Source organism: Bufo bufo, chromosome 9 (assembly GCF_905171765.1).
Source record: "Bufo bufo chromosome 9, aBufBuf1.1, whole genome shotgun sequence".
Classification (NCBI taxonomy): domain Eukaryota; kingdom Metazoa; phylum Chordata; class Amphibia; order Anura; family Bufonidae; genus Bufo; species Bufo bufo.
The window spans coordinates 3,468,394-3,485,526 of NC_053397.1; the positions used below are offsets into that span (position 1 = coordinate 3,468,394).

Genomic DNA, 17,133 nt, shown 5'->3' on the forward strand with positions numbered 1-17,133 from the left:
TACCCTGTACACAGGGCCTGTATATACACATATACAATGACATGTTCTGTACAGTTCCTGTATGTGATGCACTAGGCGGCTGGTGGCAGAGCTACATTAACTGTCTATAATGAGTTCAGGGTATCCTCACCCCTGGGCAGATGTCAGTGTCATGTCGCTTACTTCTTGTTACACATCCTCCATACAGAATCAGTGCCCGCAGGACCACAGTCTGATCACCTGCTAAACATGGTAAAGAAAAAGCTTGTTTATATATGTGGTCCGTGGTTATATAGGGGCAGTGGTACAGATAAGGCTGCTGTTTGTATATGTGGTCCGTGGTTATATAGGGGCAGTGGTACAGATAAGGCTGCTGTTTGTATATGTGGTCCGTGGTTATATAGGGGCAGTGGTACAGATAAGGCTGCTGTTTGTATACGTGGTCCGTGGTTATATAGGGGCAGTGGTACAGATAAGGCTCCTGTTAGTATATGTGGTCCGTGGTTATATAGGGGCAGTGGTACAGAAAAGGCTCCTATTTGTGTATATGTGGTCCGTGGTTATATAGGGGCAGTGGTACAGATAAGGCTGCTGTTTGTATATGTGGTTATATAGGGGCAGTGGTACAGATAAGGCTCTCATTTGTATATGTGGTCCGTGGTTATATAAGGGCAGTGGTACAGATAAGGCTGCTGTTTGTATATGTGGTCCATGATTATATAGGGACAGTGGAGCAGATAAGGCTGCTGTTTGTATATGTGGTCCATGGTTATGTAAGGGCAGTGGTACAGATAAGGCTGCTGTTTGTATATGTGGTTATATAGGGGCAGTGGTACAGATAAGGCTGCTGTTTGTATATGTGGTCCGTGGTTATATAGGGGCAGTGGTACAGATAAGGCTGCTGTTTGTATATGTGGTCCGTGGTTATATAGGAGCAGTGGTACAGATAAGGCTGCTGTTTGTATATGTGGTCCGTGGTTATATAGGGGCAGTGGTACAGATAAGGCTCCTGTTAGTATATGTGGTTCGTGGTTATATAGGGGCAGTGGTACAGATAAGGCTGCTGTTTGTATATGTGGTCCGTGGTTATATAGGGGCAGTGGTACAGATAAGGCTGCTGTTTGTATATGTGGTCCGTGGTTATATAGGGGCAGTGGTACAGATAAGGCTGCTGTTTGTATATGTGGTCCGTGGTTATATAAGGGCAGTGGTACAGATAAGGCTGCTGTTTGTATATGTGGTCCGTGGTTATATAGGGGCAGTGGTACAGATAAGGCTGCTGTTTGTATATGTGGTCCGTGGTTATATAGGGGCAGTGGTACAGATAAGGCTGCTGTTTGTATATGTGGTCCATGGTTATATAAGGGCAGTGGTACAGATAAGGCTGCTGTTTGTATATGTGGTCCATGGTTATATAGGGGCAGTGGTACAGATAAGGCTGCTGTTTGTATATGTGGTCCGTGGTTATATAGGAGCAGTGGTACAGATAAGGCTGCTGTTTGTATATGTGGTCCATGGTTATATAGGGGCAGTGGTACAGATAAGGCTGCTGTTTGTATATGTGGTCTGTGGTTATATAGGAGCAGTGGTACAGATAAGGCTGCTGTTTGTATATGTGGTCTGTGGTTATATAGGGGCAGTGGTACAGATAAGGCTGCTGTTTGCATATGTGGTCAGTGGTTATATAGGGGCAGTGGTACAGATAAGGCTGCTGTTTGTATATGTGGTCCGTGGTTATATAGGGGCAGTGGTACAGATTACCTTCTTGATGTATACGCTGCACCATGGTTATATACATGGTAGCTGCTGGTATCACACATGCACTTTTTGGTGCAGTGTTTGAGCCAAACCGCGGTCGGATGAAGGAGGACTGATGTGGATGGACCGATAATTCTCCTTCCTGTTGGGTCCACTTCTGTGTGTGGCTCAAAAACTGCAGCAAAAACTAAATGTGTGATTCCAGTATGGAGAAACCTGATTAGCAAAGCAGCTTCAAAAACCCAGGAGTTCCCTGAGATCCTGTGGGCCCCTGAAGTGTAGTGTCCTGGAGACCTGTGTCCACCTAGCATTCACATTATGACCTCCACTGCTCAAGGGAATCGAACTTTGATATATAAATACACTGGAGGGTCACGTGGCCATTGTCAGATCTGTATTGTTACAGTGAATTACATATGGTCCCGCAGTTGACATTTATTCTGTGGTATCAGGCATCAGGCAGGCTCCTCACCTTATGGCGAGGGGTCACCACTCCCCCCAATCCCACAGTCAATAATCCCATTAGTGTCATGTCCCATCCTTCACTTGTATAGAGCTGAGTGTGATACCAAGCACATCCACTATACAATGGACGGCGGTGAGACTGGTGTGAGAAGGCAGTGGAGCTCACAGGAGCGCGGGTGCTTTCTCAAACAGCTGATTGGCGGAGCTCACAGGTGTCGGACCCCCAATGATCAGATACTGACGACCTATTCAGAGTAAGGTAGATGCAGATGATGGAGGTTTATACTTGTAGGGATGGTAGGAGCAGATGATGGAGGTTTATACTTGTAGGGACGGTGGAGCAGATGACGGAGGCTTATACTTGTAGGGATGGTAGGAGCAGATGACGGAGGTTTTTACTTGTAGGGATGGTAGAGCAAATGATGGAGGTTTATACTTGGAGGGATGGTAGAGCAGATGACGGAGGTTAGTACTTGTAGGGATGGTAGGAGCAGATGATGGAGGCTTATAGTTGTAGGGACGGTGGAGCAGATGATGGAAGTTTATACTTGGAGTGATGGTAGAGCAGAGGATGGAGGTTAGTACTTGTAGGGATGGTAGAGCAGATGATGAAGGTTTATACATGTAGGGATGGTGGAGCAGATGATGGAGGTTTATACTTGTAGGGATGGTAGAGCAGATGATGGAAGTTTATACTTGGAGTGATGGTAGGAACAGATGACGGAGGTTAGTACTTGTAGGGATGGTAGAACAGATGATGGAGGTTTATACTTGTAGGGATGGTAGAGCAATGATGGAGGTTTATAGTTGTAGGGACGGTGGAGCAGATGATGGAGGTTTATACTTGGAGTGATGGTAGAGCAGAGGATGGAGGTTAGTACTTGTAGGGATGGTGGAGCAGATGATGAAGGTTTATACATGTAGGGATGGTGGAGCAGATGATGGAGGTTTATACTTGTAGGGATGGTAAAGCCAAGGGGACATGCGGCAGTGAGCAGTATTCAGGATGATCCCCTCAGTGGGATGTTTGACATTAGAGCAGTAAATATAGCCGATCCATGTGCACGGCTCCGTAGTGACTGTTTGCTGGCACCGACACCTGTATGTGTGACAGTTGTCCACTCTCCAGTAGATCTCGAGGAAGAGGCTGCTCCTTGTAATTCCTTGATAGCAGAGATGGCAATGAGGAGGGCAAGGGCTCATGCCCATAACCCAAACCATGTAATATATACATGGTTTGGGTTATGTTATTTTGTACAGTAGTACTCAGCTGTGACAGCAGGGCCAGGTCAGAATCTTCTCATTCACTGACAGCAAGCAGAGATGAATTGAAACAATAAGTCTAATAGAAATCCACAGAAGAAAACCTGTGTCCAGAAAAAAGGGACAGAACGCAAATGGGGCCAAACATGGTCTACTCATTACTGACACGAGGAGTCACTGCTCACCATCTCCAGCACCATGATGTGTCACCTCAAGGGGAATCACACTATCCACCATCTTCTGATATGCGACATGTACACAGTGACTGCACCAGCAGAACAGTGAGTGCAGCTCTGGAGTATAATACAGGATGTAACTCAGGATCAGTACAGGATAAGTAATGTATGTACACAGTGACTGCACCAGCAGAATAGTGAGTGCAGCTCTGGAGTATAATACAGGATGTAACTCAGGATCAGTACAGGATAAGTAATGTATGTACACAGTGACTGCACCAGCAGAATAGTGAGTGCAGCTCTGGAGTATAATACAGGATGGAACTCAGGATCAGTACAGGATAAGTAATGTATGTACACAGTGACTGCACCAGCAGAATAGTGAGTGCAGCTCTGCAGTATAATACAGGATGTAACTCAGGATCAGTACAGGATAAGTAATGTATGTACACAGTGACTGCACCAGCAGAATAGTGAGTGCAGCTCTGGAGTATAATACAGGATGTAACTCAGGATCAGTACAGGATAAGTAATGTATGTACACAGTGACTGCACCAGCAGAATAGTGAGTGCAGCTCTGGGGTATAATACAGGATGTAACTCAGGATCAGTACAGGATAAGTAATGTATGTACACAGTGACTGCACCAGCAGAATAGTGAGTGCAGCTCTGGAGTATAATACAGGATGTAACTCAGGATCAGTACAGGATAAGTAATGTATGTACACAGTGACTGCACCAGCAGAATAGTGAGTGCAGCTCTGGAGTATAATACAGGATGTAACTCAGGATCAGTACAGGATAAGTAATGTATGTACACAGTGACTGCACCAGCAGAATAGTGAGTGCAGCTCTGGAGTATAATACAGGATGTAACTCAGGATCAGTACAGGATAAGTAATGTATGTACACAGTGACTGCACCAGCAGAATAGTGAGTGCAGCTCTGGAGTATAATACAGGATGTAACTCAGGATCAGTGCAGGATAAGTAATGTATGTACACAGTGACTGCACCAGCAGAATAGTGAGTGCAGCTCTGGGGTATAATACAGGATGTAACTCAGGATCAGTACAGGATAAGTAATGTATGTACACAGTGACTGCACCAGCAGAATAGTGAGTGCAGCTCTGGAGTATAATACAGGATGTACCTCAGGATCAGTACAGGATAAGTAATGTATGTACACAGTGACTGCACCAGCAGAATAGTGAGTGCAGCTCTGGAGTATAATACAGGATGTAACTCAGGATCAGTACAGGATAAGTAATGTATGTACACAGTGACTGCACCAGCAGAATAGTGAGTGCAGCTCTGGAGTATAATACAGGATGTAACTCAGGATCAGTACAGGATAAGTAATGTATGTACACAGTGACTGCACCAGCAGAATAGTGAGTGCAGCTCTGGAGTATAATACAGGATGTAACTCAGGATCAGTACAGGATAAGTAATGTATGTACACAGTGACTGCACCAGCAGAATAGTGAGTGCAGCTCTGGAGTAGAATACAGGATGTAACTCAGGATCAGTACAGGATAAGTAATGTATGTACACAGTGACTCCACCAGCAGAATAGTGAGTGCAGCTCTGGGGTATAATACAGGATGTAACTCAGGATCAGTACAGGATAAGTAATGTATGTACACAGTGACTGCACCAGCAGAATAGTGAGTGCAGCTCTGGAGAATAATACAGGATGTAACACAGGATCAGTACAGGATAAGTAATGTATGTACACAGTGACTGCACCAGCAGAATAGTGAGTGCAGCTCTGGAGTATAATACAGGATGTAACTCAGGATCAGTACAGGATAAGTAATGTATGTACACAGTGACTGCACCAGCAGAATAGTGAGTGCAGCTCTGGAGTAGAATACAGGATGTAACTCAGGATCAGTACAGGATAAGTAATGTATGTGCACAGTGACTGCACCAGCAGAATAGTGAGTGCAGCTCTGGAGGATAATACAGGATGTAACTCAGTATAAGTACAGGATAAGTAATGTATGTACACAGTGACTGCACCAGCAGAACAGTGAGTGCAGCTCTGGAGTATAATACAGGATGTAACTCAGGATCAGTACAGGATAAGTAATGTATGTACACAGTGACTGCACCAGCAGAATAGTGAGTGCAGCTCTGGAGTATAATACAGGATGTAACTCAGGATCAGTGCAGGATAAGTAATGTATGTACACAGTGACTGCACCAGCAGAATAGTGAGTGCAGCTCTGGAGTATAATACAGGATGTAACTCAGGATCAGTACAGGATAAGTAATGGATGTACACAGTGACTGCACCAGCAGAATAGTGAGTGCAGCTCTGGAGTATAATACAGGATGTAACTCAGGATCAGTACAGGATAAGTAATGTATGTACACAGTGACTGCACCAGCAGAGTAGTGAGTGCAGCTCTGGAGGATAATACAGGATGTAACTCAGGATCAGTACAGGATAAGTAATGTATGTACACAGTGACTGCACCAGCAGAATAGTGAGTGCAGCTCTGGAGTATAATACAGGATGTAACTCAGGGTCAGTACAGGATAAGTAATGTATGTACACAGTGACTACACCAGCAGAATAGTGAGTTCAGCTCTGGAGATGTAGATCAGTGACTCCTCAATGCAGATGTGATGCTGATATTCTACGATGATTGTCTTTTGTAGTCTGTGGCAGTTTGTACAGTGACTTTTAGGCCCCTTGCAGACGAGCGTATGCGGATTGGGTCCGGATGCGTTTCGAATGCGTTCAGTGAAAAATGCACGATTTCACAAACAAAGTCATTCAGTTTTGTCTGCGATCGCGTTGTTCAGTTTTTATCGCGTGGGTGCAAAGCGATTTAATGCGTTTTGCATGCGCGTGATACAAAACTGAAGGCATACAAACAACATCTCTTAGCAACCATCCGTGAAAAACACATCGCATCTGAACTTGCTTGCGGATGCGATTTTCACGCAGCTTCATTCACTTCTATGGAGCCTGTGTTGTGTAAAAATCGCAGAATATAGAACATGCTGCAATTTACTCGCAACACACAAGTGATGCGTGAAAAACAAGGCTCATGTAAACAGACCCATTGAAATGAATAGGCCCGGATTCAGTGAGGGCGCAATGCGTTCGCATCACGCATTGCACTGCGCGGAAAACTCGCTAGTCTGAAAGAGGCCTTAGAGTTCATTCTGTTCTCTCTGTATATGGGACTGATTTCTTGCTCTTTTTTTTCTGGGATTTTACTGACAATTTAACAAGTGAAATACAGATAATGCACTCGGCACGCGTAGCGCAGCGTCCGCCGACACACAATTGCCTTTCCCTCCAGAACTCAAAGACAAAGCGCGTCATGTGGATTAAAGGACGACCACTATGAATAAAATATGACCCCGGTGAAATCCACGTGACTGCGCGCTCACATTCTACCAGAGGTATAGACGTCTCTGATGATACGTTCCTGGGACGCGCTCGTCTCCACAGGCCGCTCGTCTCAAAGGAAACACAGAGACGCGAAAAACAAATGAACTAAAACTGGAGCTTCAGATAGAAAAGTAAAAGCAGAACCATGAGAGGCGGAAGAAAGTCAAAGCCCCGGCGGTCATTATTACAGCGCCATGGCGAGAGGACGCCATCTTTCTGTCAGTGATCAGCGGTGTCAGGGTTATGTCCATGTGTCATCTGATAACGATCATAAAAAGCGACGACCTCTCCCTGAGCCTCAGAACGCCGCTGTGCCGCACTCATCGAGGGATCGCGCCATTTTACTGAAATATCGGAATATTTTCCCTAAAAGGTGTGTGGCCAGGTAACATCAACATTGCTACATTTGTATCCACGTTTAGATACTTGCACTAGAAATGCCACATCCATATTTTACAAGACTGCATCGTCTAGCTTTACTGGGGCCCCAGGGGCCCCATACAGATCCTTATTAGTATTCTATGGAGGTCGTGTGACTCTGTTCCGTCTGTCCCGCTGTCCAGGTGGTTGTCACAGCCTTCCCCACCCAATACTGAGCGTGGACAGAGCTGATGCCTGGCCTAGGAGAACCTGCTGCAAAGCATCATGGTATTAATGTCAGAATCTATAGAATATCTGCAGAGTGATGGTGGCCCCTGTGATGGCGCTGCTGCTCCCAGCACTGCAGGAGTTAACGGCGTTAATCCTAGAGGTAGTGACTTGTAGCGGCTCTTCCCCTAAGTGCTCCCATTCCAGGTCAGTGAGCGAAGAGCCCGGCGCCTGTCACTGCACATCGCTCCGCTCCGGGGAAAGAACGCCCTCCCGCCCAGCGCAAGACAGTATATAGAGGATATAGAGCTCCAGCCCACCCGCAACACACATACAGTATATAGAGGATATACAGCTCCAGCCCACCCGCAACACACATACAGTATATAGAGGATATAGAGCTCCAGCCCACCCGCAACACACATATAGTATATAGAGGATATAGAGCTCCAGCCCACCCGCAACACACATACAGTATATAGAGGATATACAGCTCCAGCCCACCCGCAACACACATACAGTATATAGAGGATATACTGCTCCAGCCCACCCGCAACACACATACAGTATATAGAGGATATACAGCTCCAGCCCACCCGCAACACACATACAGTATATAGAGGATATACAGCTCCAGCCCACCCGCAACACACATACAGTATATAGAAGATATACAGCTCCAGACCCCCCCGCAACACAGATGTATACAGTATATAAAAGGTCCAGCCCCCCCGCAACACATGTATATACAGTATATAGAGGATATACAGCTCCAGCCCACCAGCAACACACATACAGTATATAGAGGATATACAGCCCTAGCCCACCCGCAACACACATACAGTATATAGAGGATATACAGCTCCAGCCCACCCGCAACACACATACAGTATATAGAGGATATAGAGCTCCAGCCCACCCGCAACACACATACAGTATATAGAGGATATACAACTCCAGCCCACCCGCAACACAGATGTATACAGTATATAAAGCTCCAGCCCCCGCATCACAGATATATACAGTATATAAAGCTCCAGCCCCCCGCAACACACGAATATACAGTATATAGAGGATATACAGCTCCAGCCCCCCCCGCAACACAGATATATACAGTATATAAAGCTCCAGCCCCCTCGCAAAACACACATATATCCAGTATATAGAGGATATACAGCTCCAGCCCCCACCCCTGACACCTATGATAGATGGAAAGACAGGTAGGTACCCAGTTAGGCCGTGATGTGATCTATGAGACGGAATTATATAATCATGGAATGCTCTCTGTCTTCCGCTGCAGGCGGGCAATGCCGTTTGGATGTGTGACTCTAGGCGACAAGAAGGATTATAATCACCCCACAGAAGTGAGCGACAGATATGATCTGGGTCAACTCATCAAGACGTAAGTGTGAGATCAGAATACTACTGACATGTTCCAAGGGGAATGGCGGTGTCAACCTCATACAATCGGCGGTGTCGGCCTCCCCTCATACAATCGGCGGTGTCGGCCTCCCCTCATACAATCGGCGGTGTCGGCCTCCCCTCATACAATCGGCGGTGTCGGCCTCCCCTCATACAATCGGCGGTGTCGGCCTCCCCTCATACAATCGGCGGTGTCAGCCTCCCCTCACACAATTGGCGGTGTCGGCCTCCCCTCATACAATCGGCGGTGTCGGCCTCATACAATCGGCGGTGTCGGCCTCATACAATCGGAGGTGTCACCCTCATACAATCGGCGGTGTCGGCCTCCCCTCATACAATCGTTGGTGTTGGCATCCCCTCATACAATCGGCAGTGTCGGCCTCCCCTCGTACAATCGGCGGTGTCACCCTCATCTCGTACAATCGGCGGTGTCACCCTCATACAATCGGCGGTGTCGGCCTCCCCTCGTACAATCGGCGGTGTCACCCTCATACAATCGGCGGTGTCGGCCTCCCCTCGTACAATCGGCGGTGTCACCCTCATACAATCGGCAGTGTCGGCCTCCCCTCGTACAATCGGCGGTGTCACCCTCATACAATCGGCGGTGTCGGCCTCCCCTCGTACAATCGGCGGTGTCATCCTCATACAATCGGCGGTGTCACCCTCATACAATCGGCGGTGTCGGCCTCATACAATCGGCGGTGTCGGCCTCATACAATCGGAGGTGTCACCCTCATACAATCGGCGGTGTCGGCCTCCCCTCATACAATCGTTGGTGTTGGCATCCCCTCATACAATCGGCAGTGTCGGCCTCCCCTCGTACAATCGGCGGTGTCACCCTCATCTCGTACAATCGGCGGTGTCACCCTCATACAATCGGCGGTGTCGGCCTCCCCTCGTACAATCGGCGGTGTCACCCTCATACAATCGGCGGTGTCGGCCTCCCCTCGTACAATCGGCGGTGTCACCCTCATACAATCGGCAGTGTCGGCCTCCCCTCGTACAATCGGCGGTGTCACCCTCATACAATCGGCGGTGTCGGCCTCCCCTCGTACAATCGGCGGTGTCATCCTCATACAATCGGCGGTGTCACCCTCATACAATCGGCGGTGTCGGCCTCCTCTCATACATTTTTCATGCACCTCCACTTTTCCTTTCGGCGGGATGCTGTGATGGCTTTGGTCAAGAAATGCGCTGTTTAAAAAAAAAGCCAAGTGTGAAACAAACCTGAGACAATTTCTGGAAAAGCTGGGTGACACCCAATATGGCTGCCGTGACTGCTCCCATGGAACTCGTCAGCCATCTTTCTACACCCTCTTGTGATGTCTCCCTAGGGAGGAGTTTTGTGAAGTATTTCGCGCCAAAGAGAAATCTTCTGGGAAACTTTACACCTGCAAAAGGTTCCTGAAGAGAGACGGCCGAAAGGTCAGAAAAGCGGCCAAGAATGAGATCAACATCCTGAAAATGTGAGTGACCGGGGAGACATAAAGGGGGGCCCAGTGGGCTGATGTGATACATTTACCTTTCTCCACGTGGAATCCACTGCGGGGGTTACATTGTATCAGATGTGTGCAGTGGGTGGGGACAGAGGCGTGCCTCTTCATGCTGCTTTCTGATTGGTGGATATTAGGCAGTTCTCTTATAACTGCAGGAAAGGGGTTAATGTGAGGTGCAGAGACGTCTGACGCTTATGCTGTATTTCTCTCGTAGGGTTAAACACCACAACATCCTGCAGCTGGTCGACGTCTTCGAAACAAAACAGGAATATTTCATCTTCATGGAGCTGTAAGTGGCCGAACGTTCATCTGTACAGACACACCCACAGCTCCTCAGGTCCGGCCCCCTAATTCAGGCCCCTCCCCTGCAGTTCCTGGCCTGTCTCCGGTGACGCAGATCCGTGCAGTTCTGTGTGCCTGCGTCCTATGTAATAATCTCGGACTCTCCTCCTGCTGAACAGTAGGTTCCGGTCGGCACTCGGGAGGTTGGCGGTGCACGTGGCGGGAGCAGCACCAATGTAGTATAAAAAGAATCCCGCCACTCGCTGTCTCCAATCAATGAATCTCTTTGTATTGTTATAACAGGGACGCGTTTCAGCCCGTCCTGGGCCTTTGTCAACCATAACACAAACAAAATAAATGGCACAATATATAGATGTGGGCGGCACCTCCGGTTGGCGTAGGACGCCGTCGTCCGGGTAACCTTAATAAACAAGGGAAAGGATTCCTCTCGTCATTTCTGCCCGGTCCAGAAAGGTGAAAGACATCAATAAACACGAACATCTGGATTACAGAGAAAAATAACATCATAGATAATATCACATTATTCCACTTAAAGCCTCGTATTCCCTATTTAACCCCTTGGGTTCCGGGGTCTGCAGGGTGTGTATCCAGTACACCTCTCGGCGCTGGAGTAATCCTTGAATATTTCCCCCTCTCCTTCGGTATTCCATTTGCTCTATTATCTGATATTTCAGTAGATATTCTGGCCACGTGTGTCACATTTTTGGTAGATACCGTGGACTTTCATGCTGTATGGTTTCCCCCATATACCAGGGGCCGCACAGACTTTACACTGGAGCGTGGCATGCACCACAAGCAGGGAATGTGCCACGTCTCCTGGAGGCTATAAATGTTTGTCTTGGTATCCCTGTGGTACTAGCGGTATCAGCGTGGACGCACGGATCCGTGGGCTGGCACACTCCTCTATTTGTGGACCAATGCTTTTTAATGACATTGTCAATCAGGGAATGTGGTGGATAGAATTTATGTATAAAAGGTATTCTTCTATTTTCACTTTTTCTCTCTATTTTTTTGTGCCATATTAGTGTTTTTCACATCACTCAGAGCTTTTTGTAAAATATATGTGGGCTCCTCTCTGTCGGAATTTATTGCCCATTTCCCTCATTATGTCGCACATTTTTCGGTCTGATACGTTGCGTTGCACCCTCTGTAATGGACACTTCGGTATAGCTCTTTGTGCGGGTTCAGCATGTCCTCTATGGTAGTGGAGGAGGCTGTCCGTTGGTTCACGGTATAGGTCGCCCTCCCTTCCTCCTGGCCAGACGGAGTTAAGTGTCCCCCCCCCCCCCCCCCCGTGTGCAAAATATATCGTCTATGAATCTCCTCTCATACCTCCAAGAAGGAAGAGGGACACTATGTGCGGCGCGCCACGGCATACTTTTTCAGCATTAGGCCACAGCTTTAACTCAGCCCAAAACATAACTAAACACCTGATCACACCCAGTCACCTAAATGACCCCACGTAGTAATTATTCCTCCTTTATGCCCCCTCACAGTATTTATGTGAGCATTGTGCCCTCTTCACAGATTATGCCCAGCTGTGCCCCCTCACAGTAATATGCCCAACTGAGCCCCCTCAGAATATATACCCATCTGTGCCCCCTCATACTCACCTCCTTCAGCAGCAGCAGGATCCACATCGGCTGCTCTGGTCTGTGGAGGAGGAGGAGCTGACTGCTGGCGGTCCCGCCCCCTGCACAAACCTGCGGTGTGGAGCGGGACATACCTCCCCCGTACTGGGACTATGGGATCAGCCACTGACGGTTGGAGGCATGTCTTCCAGCATGTGACTGATGCCTGCAAATCACTGTTTGGAGAGATATATTTTTCCTCTAAATTAGCCATATAGACATTTGCATATGGGGGGCCACGTGCGCTCCCACTGCCGAGCCACGTTTCTGAAAAAGAATTTATCTTTAAACATAAAATAATTGTCTATTTAGACCGGGCAGAAATGAGAAGATAGTGGAACCGTTTTCCTTGTTTATTAAGGTTGCCCGGACGACGGCGTCCTACGCCTTCCGGAGGTGCCGCCCACATCTACATATGGTGTGATTTATTTGGTTTTGCTGCCAAAGAAAGGCTCAGGACGGGCCGAAACGCGCCCCTGTTATAACAATAAAAAGATTGAATGAAGACAGCGAGTGGCGGGATTGTCAGTCTACAGCATGGGGGCCGAGAGGGGCCCGAGCCACTAAGGGCCGGGAGCTCAGACCACCTCAGACACTGTACCTGAGCCACCAGCGGCCTCCCTATGTCTCTGCACAGACACAGAGCTCGGCGTCTCCCCAGTAAAACACTGTTTTTCTTTTGTTACCTTTTTAGGCCTTTGGTGCAATAAGGGCGTCACCGTTGCTCTTCCACCCAAGCTCCCCTCCTATATATGGCACCTCCCTCGCTGCTTTGATTACCAAAACCAGGCAGTGGGAGAGCAGCCAGGGAGGGGCTGACCACAGGATCCCATCTTATATATAATGTACTGATGCACCCCATATCTCACACTTCACATATCTGACACCCATCATATCACTGAATTTAAAGCCACATCCAATTAAAGGGACCCTGCACTTAACACTTACCTTCATGAGCTGCAAAAGTGGGGAGAATCTGCTGCTCACTGTTATCAGTCATTCAGGAACTCCCCTCCCCCATCACTTTATATCACACATCTCCTGACGTAACGCTCTAGCTCTGATATAACCTCCAGACATTACATCACATGTGACTGATATCAGCCGCTCCTCTTATAACGCTCTAGCTCTGATATAACCTCCAGACATTACATCATATGTGACTGATATCAGCCGCTCCTCTTATAACGCTCCAGTACTGATATAACCTCCAGACATTACATCATATGTGACTGATATCAGCCGCTCCTCTTATAACGCTCCAGCACTGATATAACCTCCAGAGACATTACATCACATGTGACTGATATCAGCCGCTCCTCTTATAACGCTCCAGCGCTGATATAACCTCCAGACATTACATTATATGTGACTGATATCAGCCGCTCCTCTTATAACGCTCCAGCGCTGATATAACCTCCAGAGACATTACATCATATGTGACTGATATCAGCCGCTCCTCTTATAACGCTCCAGCGCTGATATAACCTCCAGAGACATTACATCATATGTGACTGATATCAGCCGCTCCTCTTATAACGCTCCAGCTCTGATATAACCTCCAGACATTACATCATATGTGACTGATATCAGCCGCTCCTCTTATAACGCTCTAGCGCTGATATAACCTCCAGACATTACATCACATGTGACTGATATCAGCCGCTCCTCTTATAACGCTCCAGTACTGATATAACCTCCAGAGACATTACATCACATGTGACTGATATCAGCCGCTCCTCTTATAACGCTCCAGCGCTGATATAACCTCCAGAGACATTACATCATATGTGACTGATATCAGCCGCTCCTCTTATAACTCTCCAGCGCTGATATAACCTCCAGAGACATTACATCATATGTGACTGATATCAGCCGCTCCTCTTATAATGCTCCAGTACTGATATAACCTCCAGAGACATTACATCATATGTGACTGATATCAGCCGCTCCTCTTATAATGCTCCAGTACTGATATAACCTCCAGAGACATTACATCATATGTGACTGATATCAGCAGCTCCTCTTATAACGCTCCAGCACTGATATAACCTCCAGAGACATTACATCATATGTGACTGATATCAGCCGCTCCTCTTATAATGCTCCAGTACTGATATAACCTCCAGAGACATTACATCATATGTGACTGATATCAGCAGCTCCTCTTATAACGCTCCAGTACTGATATAACCTCCAGAGACATTACATCATATGTGACTGATATCAGCCGCTCCTCTTATAACGCTCCAGTACTGATATAACCTCCAGACATTACATCATATGTGACTGATATCGGCCGCTCCTCTTATAACGCTCCAGCTCTGATATAACCTCCAGAGACATTACATCATATGTGACTGATATCAGCCGCTCCTCTTATAACGCTCCAGCTCTGATATAACCTCCAGACATTACATTATATGTGACTGATATCATCTGCTCCTCTTATAACGCTCCAGTACTGATATAACCTCCAGACATTACATCTTATGTGACTGATATCATCCGCTCCTCTTATAACGCTCCAATACTGATATAACCTCCAGAGACATTACATCATATGTGACTGATATCAGCCGCTCCTCTTATAACGCTCCAGTACTGATATAACCTCCAGACATTACATCATATGTGACTGATATCGGCCGCTCCTCTTATAACGCTCTAGCGCTGATATAACCTCCAGACATTACATTATATGTGACTGATATCAGCCGCTCCTCTTATAACACTCCAGCGCTGATATAACCTCCAGAGACATTACATCATATGTGACTGATATCAGCCGCTCCTCTTATAACGCTCCAGCTCTGATATAACCTCCAGACATTACATTATATGTGACTGATATCATCTGCTCCTCTTATAACGCTCCAGTACTGATATAACCTTCAGAGACATTACATCATATGTGACTGATATCAGCCGCTCCTCTTATAACGCTCCAGCACTGATATAACCTCCAGAGACATTACATCATATGTGACTGATATCAGCGGCTCCTCTTATAACGCTCCAGCACTGATATAACCTCCAGAGACATTACATCATATGTGACTGATATCAGCCGCTCCTCTTATAACGCTCCAGTACTGATATAACCTCCAGACATTACATTATATGTGACTGATATCAGCCGCTCCTCTTATAATGCTCCAGCACTGATATAACCTCCAGAGACATTACATCATATGTGACTGATATCAGCCGCTCCTCTTATAACGCTCCCGCGCTGATATAACCTCCAGAGACATTACATCATATGTGACTGATATCAGCCGCTCCTCTTATAATGCTCCAGCACTGATATAACCTCCAGAGACATTACATCATATGTGACTGATATCAGCGGCTCCTCTTATAACGCTCCAGCGCTGATATAATCTCCAGAGACATTACATCCTATGTGACTGATATCAGCCGCTCCTCTTATAATGCTCCAGTACTGATATAACCTCCAGAGACATTACATCATATGTGACTGATATCAGCCGCTCCTCTTATAACGCTCCAGCGCTGATATAACCTCCATAGACATTACATCACATGTGACTGATATCAGCCGCTCCTCTTATAACGCTCCAATACTGATATAACCTCCAGAGACATTACATCATATGTGACTGATATCAGCCGCTCCTCTTATAACGCTCCAGCACTGATATAACCTCCAGAAACATTACATCATATGTGACTGATATCAGCGCTCCTCTTATAACGCTCCCGCGCTGATATAACCTCCAGAGACATTACATCATATGTGACTGATATCAGCCGCTCCTCTTATAATGCTCCAGCACTGATATAACCTCCAGAGACATTACATCATATGTGACTGATATCAGCCGCTCCTCTTATAACGCTCCAGCACTGATATAACCTCCAGAGACATTACATCACATGTGACTGATATCGGCCGCTCCTCTTATAACGCTCCAGTACTGATATAACCTCCAGAGACATTACATCATGTGACTGATATCAGCCGCTCCTCTTATAACGCTCCAGCGCTGATATAACCTCCATAGACATTACATCACATGTGACTGATATCAGCCGCTCCTCTTATAACGCTCCAATACTGATATAACCTCCAGAGACATTACATCATATGTGACTGATATCAGCCGCTCCTCTTATAACGCTCCAGCACTGATATAACCTCCAGAAACATTACATCATATGTGACTGATATCAGCGCTCCTCTTATAACGCTCCAGTCCTGATATAACCTCCAGAGACATTACATCACATGTGACTGATATCAGCGCTCCTCTTATAACGCTCCAGTCCTGATATAACCTCCAGAGACATTACATCACATGTGACTGATATCGGCCGCTCCTCTTATAACGCTCCAGTACTGATATAACCTCCAGAGACATTACATCACATGTGACTGATATCAGCCGCTCCTCTTATAACGCTCCAGCACTGATATAACCTCCAGAGACATTACATCATATGTGACTGATATCAGCCGCTCCTCTTATAACGCTGCAGCGCTGATATAACCTCTAGAGACATTACATCCTATGTGACTGATATCGGCCGCTCCTCTTATAACGCTCCAGTACTGATATAACCTCCAGAGACATTACATCATATGTGACTGATATCAGCCGCTCCTCT

At 46.8% G+C, this 17,133-nt stretch overlaps 1 protein-coding gene across 1 annotated transcript in view; it reads left to right on the forward strand.

Annotated features, from left to right (window-relative positions):
- The first annotated feature begins 8,953 nt into the window (after positions 1 to 8,953).
- Positions 8,954 to 17,133, forward strand: part of CAMKV (CaM kinase like vesicle associated) — a 50,133-nt gene continuing 41,953 nt past the window's right edge. The window contains exons 1-3 of the mRNA XM_040408038.1: positions 8,954 to 9,048; positions 10,403 to 10,534; positions 10,779 to 10,853. Coding sequence (XP_040263972.1) covers positions 8,954 to 9,048; positions 10,403 to 10,534; positions 10,779 to 10,853 — 302 coding nt within the window. The remainder of the gene's footprint in view (positions 9,049 to 10,402; positions 10,535 to 10,778; positions 10,854 to 17,133) is intronic.